Raw genomic sequence first — 20,172 nt, 5'->3', positions numbered from 1 at the left:
TTATATAAGCTGTTTTTACTGCATAAATTGTGACCTGGCTTTGTCCTTGATTCCCAAAGTTTTGTATTTAAATGAGGAGGGACTGGATCTTGTTTTGACCAAGTTGGTTCTAATGTGAAAATTGCGGCATCTAGATTTAGAGCAGGGTTCAAGCATTTATGATTCAAGTTATATTTTTCAAGCGGCAAAATATTTACAAATATTACCACATAGTTTTTGTTCTGTTTGGTTTTATTTTGTTTCTACTCTTTCGTTTTGTTAGTATAATTAGAAACTGAGATTTGTTTCCAGTCTAGCATCTTTATAGGCACATTTTTCTTTAGAGAGCATATTTCTGAAAGTAGCATTGGTATAACTATTTTACGTGACTCCCCTGTACCCAGCAGCTGCCCCAGGAGAAGATGGGGCATTTTCTATTGTGTCTTTTTGGACAGTTGTATGAAGGGACTTTTTTATTTACATGGATGTAAATAAAAAAGTGATATGTAGTATGGCTCTTACTTGTCAAGGAGAAAAGTAGTGAGTTAGTGTCACTTTGTGAATATCTGATCCTTTAGATTCAAATCCATGTGGGTCAGCGTTCACTTTAGGGATGCCCATGAAGTAATTATCAAAGTTGGATCCTGACATTGTGTACTGAAATGTGCATAGGTCTCCTCCACCACATACCTCCTGTAACAGAGACCAGGTTATAAAACAGTCATCTTGGGCAAAACAGTTGTGAAAGGTTTGCCGAGGGCTGATCGTGGATCTTGAGAAGATACTTTAAGAATTTATGAGGCCCCTTGCCCTATTAGCACACCCACTGATGAGCACCTATCTGATTGCACACGTGCCCAGCATGTGTTTTGCAGCACAAGAGCTCTGCTGATCTGTTGTGAGCCCAATCCTGCTTTGGATGATGATTTCGAGTGCCCGGCCTTGTTGGGTCACAGCAAACATGCTATTGTAACTTTACTCTTGGCATTTAATGCACATCCTGGCTATTTTTCCTTCTTTATAATTTATGAAACCTCCTGTGGTTTCAGTGCTAGAAGCTGCTCCAGGATCTCTAGATCTTCAAGAAACAGTCATCTTCTTTAGAATACATTACTATGGAGTAATACCATTTTTCTACTTTATGCAGTTTTGCATGACTCCAGTGATGATTGGAACATTTTCTAGGATTAAGTAATGCTATTAATATTTGTTTTCCTCATAATCTTAATGCAACAGAATATATTTATTGAAACTCCTTGTTTTGATAGGGTGGGGTTTTTTGGCTGATCCATTTTTAGTTTATAGGCTCATTATTTTATATTGATGTTGGAAAAAGTAGGTTGTAAGCTGCTTCATTTTTTGAGAGTCTTTCAAATGGAGAGATGCTGCTGGTAATTCTAGAAATGAATGTGCAGCCACAACAACAAAAACAGAGCAACTGATCTACTCCACACCTTGTTCTCTCTGTTTTGTGCTCATTCAAGCAGTGCTATTTGCACTGGTGGACTACTGCAAGAGTCTACTTGTAAAGAAATGTGTTCTTCCTCAACTCGTGCAAGTGTAGGAACTTGTAGTATCAGCAGAACTGCATGGGGCTCTAAAAAAGCTGATGGTTTTGAATGGATTCAGGTGCTTCATGTTCTAAAATAAGAATTGTGCTTTATAAAAGAACCCTAGAGTCAGCGGAGTTCCCTCTTAAACTGCCCTTTTCCAGAATCATGATAAATGCATTCCTTGTGTTTCTCACATGTTAAATTTAGCTTTGTCCCTCAGTGGCTTAATTTTGCATACTTGCTTCATAAAATGTCTTCCCCTTTGTTATTTCCTGCTCTTCTGTTCTCTGTGGAGTTTTAAGGAGGCTGGCTCATGTTATTTTACTCAAGAAGGAATCTGTTTTCATAGACAATGGAGAGATGGTGATTTAATTAGAATAGCTTCTAGAAAGGAGGCGTATCTTGCAAGCAACAGTATTTTCTTTCCCATTTTGTATCCTTTATGGTCAAGGAAAGGTGTTTTTCCAGAATAGTGTTGGATTAAGAGCTGAGACAGTTCTACAGACCAACACAGTTTGATATTCTATTACTACTTTTATTTTAATGTGGTGTGTAGCCATTGAAACTCTACAACATTGTAATATCTATGACACAGCCATATACACCATAATTGCTCTAGCTTTAAAATGGATTACCACTCATGCCAGAGTAAGTAAATTTAGATTGAACAAACAAACAAAAAAATATTTTTAATGTTTCCTGAATCCCAGGAGTAATAGTTTGCTGTTTCATTTTGAATCTCTTGCCTAAGGCAGATCTTAGTCCTCACACTCCGTGGGGATTCAGGGCAGCAAAAGGCTGATTTGTGTAGAATCAGAGACCTTTCTAGCTGTGGCAGTCGTCTCCTGATTCCCATTTTAAAAGGAGCACATAGATACTAAATTCTGGCCAATTGATTTAAGCCACTTGAGAAGAATGGATTCATTGCTGAGAAGATAAACTCTCATAAATGCCTCTCAAGTTGTGTATTGCATTTTAAGAAATGCTTTTTCCTTTCTCTTCTTTACCTATCAGGAGCAGTTCCGAACGGAGGAAGGAGAAATCAAGAGATGCAGCAAGATGCAGAAGAAGCAAAGAGACCGAAGTTTTCTATGAACTGGCACATGAGCTGCCCCTGCCCCACAACATCAGCTCCCACCTGGACAAGGCATCCATAATGCGCCTGGCCATCAGTTTCCTACGGACTCATAAGCTTCTGTCTTCAGGTAACACCTGGCTAAAAGAAGTTAATTTTTAGTGCTAGCTGATGGCGGCTTGGTAAGGATGTGCATACTCTTCTTTGAGTACAGGGTTACCAAAATAACAACTAGTGCAGGGGTTTGGCCTCTCTAAAAAAACCTCTCAGAACTCCTGAATGAGATTTATTAAGCTCAGTTACAAGAGTGTAAGCTTTTAAGAGTTTAATCAGAATTCAAACATACACCTTAAGCTTCCATGCCAAAAGAAATAAATTTTGATTTGTCATGGCAAGCATCTTCATGCTACCACATTCAAAGAGCAGCTGAGAAGTTCTGGGGGTCCAGTACTTCATTTGAAAGGACTAATTGTGCTATCCACTGGCAATGAATAGTAGGTAGATTGTTTGTGACAAGGTAGACTAAGCTAAAGCAACTTTTAAATACTTGATGTGAATGGATTCTATGTAATCAGTCTTGCTCATGTTGGATTAGTAGGAAATGTAAATGAGCATAATTTTTATCGCCTGTGAAAACTGATCAAATTAGCAGCATTCTTATTTTGCCCCTATAATGGAATCATCATTTGATGAAAATCTGTGGCTTGAGTAGCCTGTAACATCAATGAAAACAACTGATGTTTCCAGAGGAACTTTCACACAGTGACCTATAGGTGTTGGGAATGCAAAACAACGCCTGCATTGTTTGTGAAAGGTAAACCCAAAATTTCATCTTTTACTTCATTAATGGCAAAACTCCCAATAAGGTCACGATTGCACTTCCTCTTTTCAGAGAAGTTGTGTCATACCATAGCAATTATTTTAATAAATGTTATTAGGAAGTATCCCGTTTTTTGGACGAGTAGGCTGTTGGTTTGTTGTTGGTTAGTCTGAAATATATGGCAAATTCAGTTCTGATTCTATGTGCTTTGTAGTTTTTTTGTAGCGCTTTTGGCTTCTGCTAACAACTACTGTATAAAATGTAGGTATTTTCATCTTTGCTTATAGAATGTGGTTTTAACATGTACTTCTGTGAAAAGGAAAGTTTATTTGCTGAACAGTGTTTGGAAATCATCTCCGATTTCATCATGTAACTAATACTTGAAGAGGTTGCGTAGGTAGGTAAATGTTCTTAAGCTTACCGTACACCAAGCCAATTTGTTAGTAACTTTCTCATAGAAACAAAGCTGCAGTTTTTCTGGTATATATGTGGCATGAACTAGAGACTGACAAAGCATAGGAAAAGCAAACTTTTGAAAGGCTGTAATAGATAAAATAAATAACGTGTATGCATGTGAAAATTGACATGAAATAGTTGCATGTTGTCATCATCAGAAAAACACATTTGTTCAACTGCAAAGATTAAAGTGAACTTTTCAAATACGTTTACATTTCTCAGTGAGGAAAAAATCTACAACTGAAACATTTATTTTGATGCTTCTGTAGTCTTAAGGCATAGACTCATTATTTGATGGTGATGACAACTCAGTATATGTATATAATATTCATACATACATATAAAGATAGGATCTTTCTGTGGCAGTATTTGAAAAACAGTGTGATTCATGTAGCTTTTCTTGAAATACCACTAGTACCCAGCAGTTAGAAAAGAATCTGGAAATAAAACGTTTCACTAGCAATAGGCTGTGCTTTAATATTTCATGCTTTCTCTATGCTAGTTACTTGCTTAGCCTTAAGTCTGATGCACTCACTTCCCCAATTTTAACTTCCCCTAAATATTAACTTGAAGTCCTCTCATTAAAATTCGTGTTGTTAGTCAAGTGCAGATTCACCCATGGCTGCATCTTTAAATAGTGGAGCTGTAGATAAGGGGTTTCAAAGTCTTTGACGCTTCTATTCTGAGGAATTGAACTTAAGGTACTTTAAGGGGACTGGTTTTCAGGAAATTTTGGGTATCATTTTCTGATAATGAAAATACATAAAAATGAAAGAACTCAAACCAGAAAACCTTGTCTGCTGCTCATCTACTACTCCGAGTATAGCTAATACTTAAATTAGATTTTATATCTTTGATTGTGGACCTCTGAAAAATGTCGGTCTTTATAAGGACACTGGCTTTCACTAGAAGGCCATCCAATTTAATTCAGAGTGGTAGGTTTTTGATGCAGCTGTAGGCTCACAGATGAAGAGGTTTGCTGCTTATCATGCTTTGACAAGCATGAAGCAAGATGGAAACTGTGTCATCTATGACAGGTGAAGTGGGAAGTGGGGACTTGAAGGTGCATAAGAAGCAAATGCCCATCCCAGTCTGCAAACCCCCTTTTATCTTCATCAAAACTGTTTTGATTATTTGGGCTAGACACTTATTGTAAACTGGAGTAAAGTGAGAGTATTTGTTCTGTCATTAATAAGGACATTGAAATAACATTTACTGCATTTTTATATACATACAGTGTCACTAAAAGAACCTTGCAGTGCAGCTTGAAAAATGCTTCAAACTATAATAGAGGAAAAAAAACCTACTGCTTGGTTAGCATTTCTCTTATTTATTCTATGAAAACCTTTCAGAACACCAGATTTTATTTTGTATTACTGTTTGTGGGCTTGATACTCAAACACACCTCTCTGTCTCAAGGCACTTTTGCCCGAAGCAGACAGAGCAAGGCCCTTCCCAGGACTGCACCCTCATTTTTCTGCAAGCTGATGCTCCAGATGGGATTTCAGAGATGGCTGCAGGCAACTTGCCAACCTCAGTCCACTGGCATTGAGTGTCTCATGCCCCTTCCTATTATTCCCTGACTCGGAATAGGGCTTTTCACTTGTGTAACTTGGGCTGTTTTACTAGCTGTGTCTGCATAATGATTATTTATCTGTCGGGAAGCCAAGACCTAGGGAAATCTATGCCCACATTCTTCCAGCAGGTGAATGGCAGAGCCCCTGAATCTGAGCCCTCATTGAGAGCTCTCCTGCTACGTGCCTCCAAAAATCCCGACTTCTGGATTGCAGAGTGCACATCTCCCTGCAGGCGTTGCAGGGCCTGAGCTTGGCCCTTGTATCCTATCATAATAGGAAATAGCTGGTTGTATATCTCAGAGTTCAAAAGGGTAAAAAATACCAGGTTCTGCTTTATAAAAGTTGCTGCTTTACTTAGTAACACGTTTCCCTTTGATTTTCACAGTAGGCAATTCTGTGTGGGAATGTTGGAGAGGAAGCCTTTAACATTTAGAAATGCAGGCTGTTCGTCTGACGGCCTGATTGAGATTAGTATCACAGGAAGCAAACTGAAACAATGGCTTTATAATACTGTTTCCATGTTGTGCACAGAACAGTACATGGTATAATTGGAATGCTAAGTAGAAATATTTAATTATGGTCATCTTAAATATTTTTCAAGATGTCTCCTAATTCTGTTGGCATAATACATTTTTGCCATTGTCACATTCAAATGTTTGGGATAAATTTAGAACTGATCTTCGTTCATTTCAAGTAAAGGTTTTGATCCCATAAAGTTGCTGCTGAAAATAGGCATTCTAATGCTTATCAGCAGTAGAGCTTTTGGATTTCAGATCTTAAGTCCTTTAGTTCAGTCAGAAAAACTGTTAGCAGTACTTTTCCCTTATTATTTTTAGTATAGCTAGTAAGTTAGGCTAATGCTTTTCAAGGGAGTTAATAGATGGCAAAAGAGAAATAACTGGCTTTTACTAAAGAATGGCTGTCTAGGTTAACAGCTAACATCATGGCAGTTGCTAAGGCTCACTCAGATATTCTCTTTTTGTCTGAATATGACAGGAAGCCTGTATATGCAGTGCCAATAATTTTAAGAGTTTATTTGAACCATGATGATGCTAAAGGCATTACAGGAACCAGAACTCTTTGGTACCAGTTGAGTTTCTGTGTGCCAGGACTATGGACTTTTTAATCAGGCCAATCAGGCAAACACAATTTTATCAGCTTGCTTTAATCCCATCCCAATTGTGTGGCACCCAAATGTCTCTTCTGTGCAGAAATCCAGCATAGGAAACTGGCTGGGAGTTGCTCCTTTGCAGGCAGACAGCAGCAGAAATGGGGAGGGAGCAGGGAAGCAGACAGGAAGTTGTTTGGGAGAAGGGAGGCCACAAGGAAGCCAGTGTGAAGTTGTTTCAAGGGAGGGAGACAACAGAGCCGGAAAGCCAGCAGGGAGCAGAAGGGAAAAAATAGCTTTTCTCTAGGCTTTTAAGCAAGAGGACAAACTGTAGGGAGAATTGGTGCGGGCATTGTTTTTGAATGTCTGGGCAAGCTGCATCTAATGTCAGAGCATTGTGGCATAAAACAGTGCTTTAAAAATAGCATGTCTACTTTGTTGCTTTTATTAAATTGGAAAAACGGTTTTATAGGGATGCTAGGAATGAGAGTGGAGCCAGGTGCTTGAAGTGATGTCCCTTTTCAGGGAAAGTGCACCAGAAGGTCCCATTGGGCTCAAAACCCAATGGTCTGATGGGGTGCTGTATCCTGCCATTCAACACCGATGGCTGTAGGACTCGAAGCAACTTCCTGGGAGCAGCATCTGAATAATTTGGCTAGACACAAACTCTGCAATCGGAACAACACTAACAGAAGTGTTCTCTTTATCCAAGTTGCTTGTGCACTTGGAGATAAGAGCTCTTCAGGAAGCTTCAAGTTAAAGAGTAGCTTTTCCTTGGTGTACCTAAATTGAAAGCTTTTATTGAACACATTGAGAATATCCCCTTGAACAGGATGTACTGCCCTGTCAAGACAGAAAAAAAAGGGGAAAAGAATCAGTCACTTTCCTTTGACGGAAAACAAGAAACCAGGATGAGACAAGGCTGTCTCAAAGCTGCTCTCTCTGATGCAGGAGGAAGCTGCTGTTAGATCTTCCCTAACTTTTGGCTGCTGGCGTCAGGCAGATTTTACAACCCTCTGGAGTGGCAGCTATAGCCTGGTATGTGTTATGCACAATATCTAAGCAGCTTTCTAGTACTTATAGGAACCAGGATGAGAGACAAATCCAGGAAAATTCTGTGCAGATGACTATGTGACCTCCAGTAGAAACACGTTACCACCGTCTACCTCTGAACTAGCCAAAAAGGCCTGTTTGAGTCGGATCAAAGGTGTTAAGAGGAATATAGGCTGTTTGCTAGGAGGTTGTTTATACCTGGGCAGTTGTTTCTTGTAAGGAGAGCCTGATTTTTGAGCCTTCAGACTTGTTCCAAGAGGTTGGACTGAAGGAAATGAGCAAGCATCTACGGAAAAAGTGTTCTTAAACTTGGGAACAGTGCACATCCTGACAGTGGGAATTAATCAAAGCTTGTTTACAAGAGCTATTTTTAGCATAAAAGGTTATCATAAACACTGCAATAAGCATTTGCTATCACAGTTCAAAGTTTCTTTTCAATGAATAGATACTACTTTGGTTGTTAGAAAATTTGTCAAAATAAATACTTATCAAAATTTAATACAGACTGAGACATGAACTGAAAAATACTGTATCAAAATTTGCTGCTGTAATAAATGCTGCCTTGGGGAAATTTGAACAGTGGATGACCCTCCAAATGCAGGGACATGAGACATGGTTGATCTCTTTTGGGTTCTCCTGTAGCTGTGACAGTCATCCCAGGGAGGCCTCTGCACTTTTCTGAGGCTTTCTAACATGTTTCAACATCTCCCCATGTCACCTAGACAGGGATTCTCGTTCTGTGTAGGCTTCACAGCGTTGCATGAACACAGTCTTGGCCGGTCTCCATCAATGTAGCTATGATATGAACAATAATATTACAGCACTTCATTCTGATGAATGTGCTATTAATTTCTGTTTAAAATGACCTATTAGCAGTACAGTATCCCTGCTGTACTGTCATGGTGCCCTACCTCAGGTACTCCCCTTCGTAGAGGAGAGATGAAAAAAGTTATAGGAAAAAAAACCAAAAAAGGCATCCTTATTTCAAAATTCAGTTACCAACTATTTTGAAAAACAATGCTTAAAAAAAAAAAAAAGAGAGAGAGAGAGAAAAAAAAAAGTCAATAAAGACTGAGTACCACTATTACCTTTCTTGAAGACCTGGAAAATCTGGCAAGTCTACGTGGTGTGCTGCTATCTGGATAAAGGGATCTCAGACATACTGGAAACCAAAGGCTGAAGTTCTGCCCTCAGCTTCTCATGCTTATTTCCCACTTCCCTTTGGTCCCAGCTTTCTCGAAATCCATCTGAAGCTGAATTTTCTTATGCTAATGTTCCAGTCTAGCCTCAAGGTAAATTAATGAAGAAAACGTAAAGCAAAGTGAAAGGCAATAGGGATCCTTCCTGAGGAGGAGCTCGCAGTAGCCATGCCTTTATTTGTTTTTCGTCTTCAAAATAGAGTCTTTCTAAAGCCAACCAGGTTTTTGCTAGTGGCAGTGACTGAATTGCTTCTGATGTGTGAGTTCCTAAAGTGTGTATGCCGTCTGTGTATTACTAGCTAGTAGTTTTCACAGGAGAAAGGGAACATGCTATAATGTTGAGACTGCAGACATAGGAGGGACTACTATTTATTATTTATATTACTATAATTATACCAAGTTACCTGATACAGGGCATGCTGGGGCCACCACAGTGATGCCCAGCATACTTTTTTGCTGCAGACTAAGGATCCTCAGGTAGCTGATATGCTTCAGGAGGTTAGTACAGATGACACCTTCTGGGACTCTGCAACCACCATAAAGAACCTGGAAACAGCAGAAGGCACGAGCACCTTTGGTGTGTCCCCCAGTGCTGGAGCAGCAGTAGCTCAGTGGCTCCTGGAGGTGCTTGTCACTTGCCTTAATGTGCCTGATAGTGCCTACAGTTTTCCTTGCTGCAGCTGCTCTGTCTTTGAAATGTGAGCATGCCCTATTAAGTACTGCAAGAAACCCGTATCTGCCAGCTCCCCTTTTCCTCCTGTGGCCAGGGCTGCTGAGGAAAAAGGATGGGGTGCAGTGGGGCTTATTGAGTTCCCAGGGAAGCTGGAAGGTGTCTGCAGAACACTTTGGTCGTACTTTGCGGTTATGTTAGACAGGGTGCACAGCAGCACAGTCATCCCTCCCTCTTCCCAGTCCACATTACAGATGCCTCCAGCTGGACAAAGATAATTTTAATAAAAAAAGTTGAACTCTGATCCCACAAACCTCTTTAACCACGTGCTTTAAAGCTGACTATATCTTTTAAGTGCCGTGCTCAGCTCCGACATTAAGGGTTTGAACCTGCAGCCCTGATGTGAGTGATCCTATGTCATCTGTGTGTGTTTGTATAAGTAATATAATTTATATACATGGAAAAGCAAACTTAATCATCAGATAATACAAGTAAAGTGTTTGTCTTTCGCTGTTGGAGGCATTTAAGAATACAAATGCTTTGAATAGCCTTCCTGCCTTTGAATGGTCATGTTTTGTTAATGCAAACTTAATGAGCTGGGAAAAAAAAAATGGAAAGGAGGGTCTGAGTTTAGAGCTGAAAAGTCATTTTTTCTCTGAACCCACACTTGGCTGATTGTCTTGGGCTATAGCCATGATCCCTGCTGAATAAACCATTTGTTTGCTTCCGGAAAAGTAAAAAAAGACCCTTGACATTCTTTACGCAGCAGAAACAAGCTGGGGAGCAGATGGTCACTTACCTCTTTTTTTTTTTTTTTTTCCCCACTTTTTTTTTCCTTCCCTAAATGTCATTATGGTCAAAGTGCATACTATTCCAATAATATTATTGTGTATTTTCTGTATTTTAAATGCTAGTTCTGATGTAATTTCCTGAAGTAATTTGCTTTGTACTGAGGAGGAACTGGCCCCTGCGTGTGCAGCTAGAATTGCAGAGCAGGGACGTGAAATGATAAATCTCCAGCCTGTGCTGGCCATCCCCAGAGAGTGTCCTCTTTTCCCTGCTACCCCTGTGTTGAGGAGCAAAGGGTGATAAAGTGCTCCCCATGGCTCCAGGGCTGAGTCCATTTCTTCCCTTATTTGCATGATGGGTAATGGGCCAGGGAGGGATGTTGAGGAACAGGAGGATACAGCAGCAGCAGCAGCAGCGAGCATCGTTTTTGTCACCACTCATCTGTTCCTAACAGGGCTTGGTGGGCTCTGCATTGCAAATGGTCATCCTTGTGCATTTGCTTGCAGTCCGTCCTTAAGCACTAGCAGACGCAATTGCAGGAGCTATATAGATCAAACTTAGCCTTTAATCATAACTCATTAATACTTCAAAGTGAAAACTGCATTAGTTTGGCTCAACCTCTTCCTTATCCAAAAAAATACCAAACCCAAACCACATCTAATAATGTTTTACAAAGCAATACCCCATTCCCACTTCTAGAATTCTCCCAAAATGAGTATTTCAATAAGAAATAGATGGGGAATTATGAATGTGCTGTTTCATGAAAGGAGATAACAAAAATTAAAGACTTTTCCCAAGTGCTAACAGTATGTCTGCTATAGAACAAAAACTGTGTGCTGAAATTGCAACATTAAAACGACAAAGAAGAGCAACTTGTCCAAGAAACTTGTTTAGGAGTGCCACTGTTCTTGTGAGTAAGGCTGATGCAATTACAGCTGGAGCCCCTGGGCAGCAAAATTGGTGGTGGGCCTAGCCCAGAGCACTCTTGTGCCACCAGGAAGGGACACAGAGCAGAATTGATGCAGCTCTTCTCACGTCATCCTTAGTGCCAAGGGCTATGGAGCACCTTTGATCTAGACAGGACTTAAACCCTTATTGTCTCACAAGGCCCTGCTTTTTTTTTTTTTTTGCTTTGTTTGCTTGCTTCCCTGTGTCCCCCTCTCCCCCCCCCCCAAATTCAGAGCCTTACAACGATATATATTTGCAATGACTGATCACAAATGTGCAGGCTAACTGACAAAACTATAAAGATAAGCTCACCACAGCATGTCTGAGGTACAGAGACCAGATGCAGTATCTGTAAATAGTTTTGTAAAAAAGTAGTTCCAGCAGTTTCACATAAAACATATAAAGAAATTAATGGGCCAGCTCCTACACTGCACTGGAATTTTTCTATACTAGTCATCTCCAAGTCATCCCCTGAAAGCTTCTTATTCACAAAGTTGAAACATATTTAAAAGTGTAGAAGGGAAATGGACACTTGGGTGACTGGCATTAGGAGAAGCAATGCCTTCCCCTTTCCACTCTGCTGGCAGTTTTGCCTACATACTGCCTCCCATCAACGTCACAGGCGGTTGGCCATGTGAAGCACACAGCTGAGGGCATCACAGTGCCATCAATTGTTGTGACAGTGCAGCTAAAAAGTACCAGGAAAGCTTATAACACTAAAAAAAAAAAAAAAAAAAAAAAAAAAAAAAAAAAAAAAAAAAAAAAAAAAAAAAAAAAAAAAAAAAAAAAAAAAAAAAAAAAAAAAAAAAAAAAAAAAAAAAAAAAAACAAAAAAAAAAAAAAAAAAAAAAAAAAAAAAAAAAAAAAAAAAAAAAAAAAAAAAAAAAAAAAAAAAAAAAAAAAAAAAAAAAAAAAAAGAAAAAACCAACCAAAAACAAACAACAAAAACCAAACCAAAAAAACCAAAAAGACAAAAACCCAAACCAAGCAAAAATAAAACCTCAAGAATCAAAACCCAAATAAAAACAAACAAAACAAAACAACAACAAAAACACAAACAAAAAACCAACACCAAACCCACTGTAATAAATATTCTAGCATGGCCTTAAATTTCAGCTCAGTGGTGGTAGTCTTTCCCAAAAAAGTGTAAGATGAGTCTGCCTAGGCAAACATCTGAGACATAACCAGAATCTGAGACTCTCCTCCTTGTGGGACAGGAGAAGTGTAGGTGGGTGATGAAGCTTATCGGAGTTTGGAGTGGAGTACATGGACTTCTGATGTCTGCAGATGAAAAAGCAGGTATCAGTGGGATGGATCTGTGGTTTTCTGAGGAATACTGAGATTTATGGGATGAAAGATGGATTCACCCAGAACAACTTCAGAGGAACAGTTTTCTAATTTTTCTTCTAGAAATAGTGTTAACAGATATCTCCTTATTGAGCGGAGAGGTCTATTTAGGCAGACTCTGTAGGAACCATATTTTAACTTCTTAGAAAACCTGATCTGATGGGAAAAGTCCTTTCTTAGATGTCTGTTTGGAATGCACAGATGTACATACCTTCTGTAAGACCTGCCCTATACTTGGTGCCTGTTTGGAGGTACAAATGTTGTGTGTGGCCAAGAGGACGTGCACAAAGAAGATGTGCTTCTGTGCCCGGGTATGTAGGTGTTATTGACTGAAAACACATCTTGCAGAAACGTACTAAAGGTGAACAGAGGGTCTATTGTATTTGCTAGAACGTTTAGAAAAGTACCTGCTGCCCTTCTACTAATACGGGCATCATGCCTTTCACGTGCTGTTTAGGAGGCCCCACCAGAAGGCATTTGTGGAAATGAAATTTTAAGAGCAGAAAAATATTTTTTCGCCTTGTAACTGGATGCGCTTGCATTGAAAAAGGCTGGCTGGGGTGCTGAAGGCTTTAAATGCCTTTTTTTCCTTTTCTTTTTTTTCTTTCTCAGTATGTGCTGACAATGAGAATGAAGTAGAGGCAGACCAGCAGATGGACAACTTGTACCTGAAAGCTTTGGAGGGATTTATTGCCGTGGTGACACAGGATGGAGACATGATCTTTTTGTCAGAGAATGTCAACAAATACATGGGTCTTACCCAGGTAACTTGTTCCCTCACGCTTTCCTCTCTTTATAAGACAGTTCCTAGAAACAAGTCCTATGCCTAAATGCAGAAAACCCATCTGTTTGTCACTACAAAAAAGATTGGAAATAAAATGTGTTATTTCTCAGGCAGGTACCCTGCACAGCAGACAGTAGGGGTGGGGGGTTCCCTTTCCCTTTCTATCAAAGTTGTAGTGTCCTTGGTGACTGCAAACTTGCCTTCCTAGATATTTCCGTGGAGAGGAGAAGGCATTTATTTGACTTGTGCCTTAGATGATGGGACAAGAGGAACAGAGTTGCTCTTTTGGGTCCCCCCTTTTCTGCTTTGTGGATTGAGGTTTTTTTCTTCTGTATTGAAAATATCCAGTGATGTTGACTGTTAACTGCACTCTGCAAATCCAAAGATAAGAGAATTATTCTAGGCAGAAAATAAGAAGTTATGGATAGGATAGACAAAGGGAGGGGCACAGGATTCATGTTTGTGAGCATCCTGTTGATGCACTTAGTTTTAGTGGCCATTTTCATTATAATAGGTGGTATTTGAAAAAAAATAAATACTACCAGTTGCTTTTATTTAGCTAAGTGTAGCTCTTCCTTCTGTGCAGGTGGAACTAACTGGACACAGTATTTTTGACTTCACTCATCCGTGTGACCACGAAGAAATTCGAGAGAATCTGAGTCTTAAAAATGGTAATAATGAAAATTAAAAAATCACTGTTTGCTTTTTAAATAACCAGATGAAGTAGTTGGCTAGTAGTAGAGATCTGTCAGTCATAGTAAAGGGAATTCTCATTCCTAGAGTAATCGTTAACTGTTATTCAATGCTTTGCAGATTTGTTTTGTTTTGCCAAATATTGCTTAAACATGACAGCACTGAAGACTGCTTGTTTAGTGTTTTCCTTTCATCGAGTTAATACTGGCATAATGTTTTCAGTTGTAATGCTTTGGAAAGATTTACGTGCTCCAAGCTAAAGCACAGGTTTAAATGCACAAAGTCCTATTTAAGTTCCACTTAAAGTTTTAGGTCTGAGCTCTACAAACTGCTCTGCAATGGTCCATGCATCTTTAATGGTCTCTGCAGGTGAATTATCTGAGAATTAGTCTCTTATTTCTGTTGAGTCCTTCATGCTTAAAGGCAGAAGAAATGAAGAAAGAAAATGAGAAAACTCATTTCCCATTTTCCTTATACAGGTCCAGGCTTTGGAAAGAAAAGCAAAGAGATGTCAACTGAGCGTGACTTTTTCATGAGAATGAAATGCACCGTTACCAACAGAGGCAGAACTGTTAACCTCAAGTCTGCAACATGGAAGGTACCATATCTGATCCATAATAAGGGGTTTTGATTTCAAAAAACATTTTGTCACGTACAGGAAGTACATTCGAAGTTTGTTTCTCATTATTTCAGGTTTTGCACTGCACTGGACAAGTTAAAGTGTATAACACTTGCCCTCCTCACACTCTGTGTGGATATAAGGAGCCTCTGCTCACCTGCCTTATAATAATGTGTGAGCCTATTCAGCACCCCTCAAACATTGATATCCCCCTGGACAGCAAGACCTTCCTGAGTCGCCATAGCATGGACATGAAATTTACCTACTGCGATGACAGGTAAGCTCCGCTGATTTCTCCTTTCCATAGGTGTTTCTGTCTTCTTGAACAAAACAAGCAGTTCTTCCAAATGCCCTCCTGTGTGGACCTGGTAAGCAAGAACTAGAAGGAAGTAAAGTCTGTTATCAAAACAGCTATTTAGTGGCTTATTTAATCCACCTCAAATCTCAATTTAGGCAAAATGGTACTTCTGCTGTATTTCCTCCTCCTGCCAACTGAGGAATTCAGTTTTACTGGCAGATGATGAGGCAACTTGGAGGTATGAGCATGAGCTTCTTGGGGATTAACTGATAAAACTGAAGAGTATACAGCATTTCTGTTCTCATGTTTTAGAGAACGTCTCAAATGGTGCCGTATGGACCTTAGTCAAGGACTGTTTTACAGTTGATTCGGCCCAGGATGCAGTTATCAATTAGCTGGCAAGTACTTTATGATCTAAATTAACTAAGAATTGCTAAGGCACCCAGGGTACCTGCAGCTCTGAAATGGGGTTGCAGCCTCTTTCTCAATGAAAAGCAAACAACCTTTGCTGGTTATCTATCTGCTCCTTTTAGTGATGAAATGAAGGGGAGGGGATGATCAGGCAAGGGGCTATGTCCTCTGCTCCCCACACTTCCTTCTTGAGTGGAAAAAATGGAGATTCCCCAAGTCTTAACTTTCCTGATTTCTCCTGGGATCTCAAAGGCATTTCATGCCATCTACCTCTTCTCCCTGTCTACATATTGTGATAACCATTTTCAGTGTGTGTGAGTGAGCCAGAGATCCTTTCCCATGAAGTGTCTTCCTGTTCCCCATTTACCCAGAAAGTCCTGTCTTTACTGTTGTGGGTTTGATGTTTGTTTGGGGGTTTTGAAGTTTAGGAAGTCATCCTTGAATTTAAGATGCACTTTTCTGCCTAAAGAAACTGGTCTCCTGAAATTCAGATCTGCTGGCAACCTCTGAGATCTGCAGGGTTATCAGTGGGATGATACATATGCTCACATCTTACGCGAAAACTCTCACAGGATTGACATCTTGGTTATTTTTTTCAACCTTTGAAGGTTTTTTTAAACTTTGCTAAGAGTGTCGTTTTAAACAATGTACTGAAGCAACTGCTAGCAGTGTTAGCAGCTGTGGATGAAAGCAAGAGTGCAAGTGTGAAACTTGTGACTGACCTTCATCTGACCTCTCTGAGAACTGAGCAACAAGTGTGCTGTAATTAGAAATGGCCTCTCATACAATCACAATCAGACTTTTTTTTTCTTTGTTAATACTTCCAAGGTGAAAATATTGAGATATCAATAGGATTTTGCTGCTGTAGGGGAAAGCAACAATCAGGTAATGATTTGTTATTAAAAACAGTGTACCTCTAAATTACTGGTGCCATTCAGTGGCAGGCTGGAGGAGAGCAGCAGAGGATTTTGCTTTGCTGCAGCATTCATGTGTCTCTGCATGACTTAGTGCATAAGCCATTATAAATGAGAATTAGAGAGACTGATGCTATCTCATTAAACATATATGATGCCATCCCATTATACATATGCTTATTTTAAAAATAATAACATATTATATCCCATCTTAAATAGTGGGCTTTTAATTTACAGAGAAAATGTTTGACATGGCAGTGAAATACAACAGCTTCCTCTGGAGGATTTAACTTGTAGGGATTTTAGAGATTTCTTTTCTTTAGAAACAGGCAACAACAAAGCAGCACATCTTTTACTAGACAGTTTTTGTTGGATGTTTCATTCATGTTTCATTGAGACTTTGATAAAGCTGTAAAAAGCCAGTCCGACCAGAGAAGGAAGAAACCTCACAAACCTTTCAGGTTCTTCATAGCAGATCTGCCTGGCTCTTGCTTCTCTCCCAGAAGGGACGTTGATTTCTCTCCAACAGGCAACACATCACTAGACACATAAAAATGCAGAACACTCGGCTGTTCTTATCAAATTTGGTGCTGCTAGACAAACTGCCTTGAAGGAGCAGCTTATGCCAAGTATGTAAATCCCGGCTGGGGAGAGGAGGAGGGAAGGCAACATGTGCCAGTCAGATGTCTAAACCCTTTTACATGTACTCTGTCCTTTCTGCAGTGATCCAGCTCATTCCTCCATAAGAGACTGTGTCTTTCCAGTTCAGGGCTGATGATTTTGAGGGCAGTGTGCCTCTTCTACCAGGCTTCTGCAGTGGTCCTGGTATGCTCTTTGCTAAGTAAGTCAGTTCAGTCAGTTCAACCAGTTCATCTGGTGTGGATAGGTCTGCTTCCAGGGAGCAGTAAGTTTTTATTTTCAAAGCATTCAGTTGAAGAAACGCTAGGATTTCTGAGGATAATCTCATATGAGGAAAGCTTATAGCCTTTATCTGTCACAAAGCAACATGCAAAATATAGGCTGGCTACCTTACAACACTTGGTAACAAAGATGAGTTGGCTGACATGAAATGCCTTGATTCTTTTGGCTTTTCCTTAGGAAGGTACAAGGGAGATGCAATATGAAGCAGGCAAGACTGGCCATCCCTCATTTAAAATGTGTGAGACAGTAGCCCATATAATTTGCCCTCCAAAAATAATTATATATGTGGGCCTGTGACTTGCCAGTAGTTAGGTTGAATATGTTTGTAGTCTTAAAACAGTTTTTGCAAGGCAAAGAAAGGTTTGTGAGATATGAATAATAAATATGCTTGTTCTGTTAAATGCCTGCTTCAGCCATTCCTTGAGAGTGATTTAAAATTGTTCCCTTGCTCCACTTATCTTGGCTAAGTGGTTTACAGGAAGGATTATTTTAGCTGTAATACAGAAATGCTGACCGGTGGTACAATTTAATAATCCAAGTGAGGATTTAGTTCAGCTGCACAATGCTTTTGTGTCAGGGAAGATCACCAGTGAGGGTGTTTTAGTCAGAAAAAAAGGCATGTCTTTGTACAAAGGCAATTTTGTTACTTTGTTGGCAAAGCTAATGCTCAGCGTATCTTCCTGTGCAAGGCCATGAGGCCAATCAGGAGGTAGAAATAGCAGCAGTATGTTTTTGTGGTGGAGAAATCCACAAAACGAAAGTAGAAACTGTATCTGAATTTGATAGAAAACCCCAGAGCTTCTTCAGGTGCCCCAGCACATACAGTCTGAGCCTCTACGCTCTAAGCACAACAAAGGAAAACCATACACTGCGGATTGGAGAACGGGTTTCTGAAAGCATTTGCTTTTCACCTTCATCCTTGTGACCTCTCAGTTGCTGGGGAGGGGAGAGGGAAGCACTCTTTGCCTGTAATTGCTGTGGGTAGCATCTGTGAGGGGAGAGAAGGACAGATAAGGAAACAAATGTGTTTTGCATGGGGTGAGATGTGCAGGTGGCAACTCTGGAGGCTGCATTCACCAACAGGTTCCCTGGCACTGGCACAACGAGAAGTGTTTGGGCTTTGTTATTTTGAAGTTGTTGCTTGCCTTTGGATATTGTATGTTCCTGATTATAAGAGATACGACTAGTTATACTCTAATGGAAGTCATAGCCTAATGGAAGAGTTGAAGAGGAAAAAAGGAGTGATGGAGGATGTATGGTGATTCCGAATAGGATGGTGCAGGAAGAAGCAATGCCATAGTGTTGGTCCCAGTTAGGTTTCTCATGTGAGTATACACGTGGAATTCAGGCTGTGCCTGACTGAGGAAACTGAGTTGTATTGTGCTTCCAGTTATGTCCCAGTAAAATAGCAAGATGCAGGTCCAGGACCTTGGGTGAGGATTTAAGTCAGTTTGCCATTTGACCTATATTTGGGGAATATTTATAATTAGGTGAGAATGTGAATAAGCATTTGAATGGACCTCCTGTCCCTCCATCCCTTCTTAGGGGAAAATGCAGCATGGAGATAACAATGAAGTGATGATATCTGAAGCCAAAGATCCACAACTGACAAAACTCATATTGTCAAAAAAAACCCCTCAATATGTCATATTTAAGAATTAAATGTGACTAACTTCTTTTGCTAATAATGAGACTTTGATTTAGATGGACCAAATGAGAAGTGACACAGTCCTGGTGTAGATTTTCATGTACCCATCTAGTTTTTTTTGCCTAGTAGGACAGATAGACCTGGCCAGGCCAACCATCCCTCTCAGGAGTGGCCAGGGGTCTCAGGATTTTGCGTTTTATTTTTGTTATTGGTCTGGGTTAGAGTAGAAGGAGCCATGAATATTTCTGAGAGGAAATGTGGTTAGTTGGCAAGACTGCCCTGCTGCCTGCTGTAGCAGACTGACAGAGTGCTTTACCTCAAGCATGGTGTCTGTGTTGGGCTTTCTTATTATTTCTCTCTTTTTTTTTTTTTTTAACTTATTTTACTTTAAGTATAACTTTGTTTTGTTTGTTCCCCTCAAGACCAATTTAACTTCAATAACCTGGTAACAGTTTGAATACAAAAAGACTTTGTTAAGAGATCCACACCCTCACACACAGGCCACACATGGCCCCAAAAATATACACCCAGCAATTTTTTGGGGCAGTAAACATTAGAGCAGTCTTTCACAAAAGAGCCTGACTTCTCAGTCCTGATGGTTCTTACAATACTGTTTTAACTCAAGAAATGGTATACAATAAAAACCTTTGTGCTCCTATCCTATCCAGAAAAGCACGATTTTAAGAAAAAACAAAATACTTGAACTAGCTCATCTTGCAGGAGAAGCGGCCTTTGAAGCAGTGAAGTTTGTTTGCTTTGCTATGTCTCAAAGAGATAAAGTAGAGCAAAGTTGTACAGTTCTAGAAATAAAGTTCAGATAATTTCTTTCTTAATTGTGCATCCTAAGCACAAAACTGTGCCTTTACACTGTGTTTCAAAAATTATATATTAAGGTACTTAAATGTATTGTATATTAAGGGAAACTGAAGTAGTGCTCAGAAAGCATTTAAGTGGTGGTAGCTGGGACAGATCCCGTGCTGCGGATGGCTACTGCCCACCTCTTTACTGTGTTTTCTGAGATTTTGACCTCAGTACATCATGATGACAGGTTTAACTGAGAAAACTGAAGTGCCAGTCTGGAAAAATTAGGATTCCCCCAAAGGTATTTGTGTTCTCAGAAATGAGTGGTTAACAGTAAAATAAACAGTCTCGCAGTCCACCTGTCGTCTTCAACAAAAAATTATTCTCATCTTCATAATTAGCATTCTACAGATGCAAAGGAAACACAAAGCCTACCGTGGCAGGAATGCCATCCAAAACCACCATGCAGTTTGTTTTCTAATTTTGTCATTCCACAGCTTGCACAAAGAC

At 39.8% G+C, this 20,172-nt stretch overlaps 1 protein-coding gene across 2 annotated transcripts in view; it reads left to right on the top strand.

The window, feature by feature from the left end:
* The window catches only part of EPAS1 (endothelial PAS domain protein 1), a 78,715-nt gene that overhangs the window by 39,668 nt on the left and 18,875 nt on the right, over positions 1-20,172 (top strand). For both annotated transcript variants that reach the window (XM_027903061.1, XM_027903060.1), the window contains exons 2-6: positions 2,547-2,737; positions 13,186-13,337; positions 13,944-14,028; positions 14,530-14,648; positions 14,744-14,946. In XM_027903061.1, the coding sequence (XP_027758862.1) occupies positions 2,547-2,737; positions 13,186-13,337; positions 13,944-14,028; positions 14,530-14,648; positions 14,744-14,946 (750 nt within the window). The remainder of the gene's footprint in view (positions 1-2,546; positions 2,738-13,185; positions 13,338-13,943; positions 14,029-14,529; positions 14,649-14,743; positions 14,947-20,172) is intronic.

Source organism: Empidonax traillii, unplaced genomic scaffold (assembly GCF_003031625.1).
Source record: "Empidonax traillii isolate 1590-97213 ecotype Southwest subspecies unplaced genomic scaffold, ASM303162v1 scaffold927:size442368, whole genome shotgun sequence".
NCBI lineage: Eukaryota > Metazoa > Chordata > Aves > Passeriformes > Tyrannidae > Empidonax > Empidonax traillii.
This window is presented reverse-complemented; position numbering and strand designations above follow the sequence as displayed.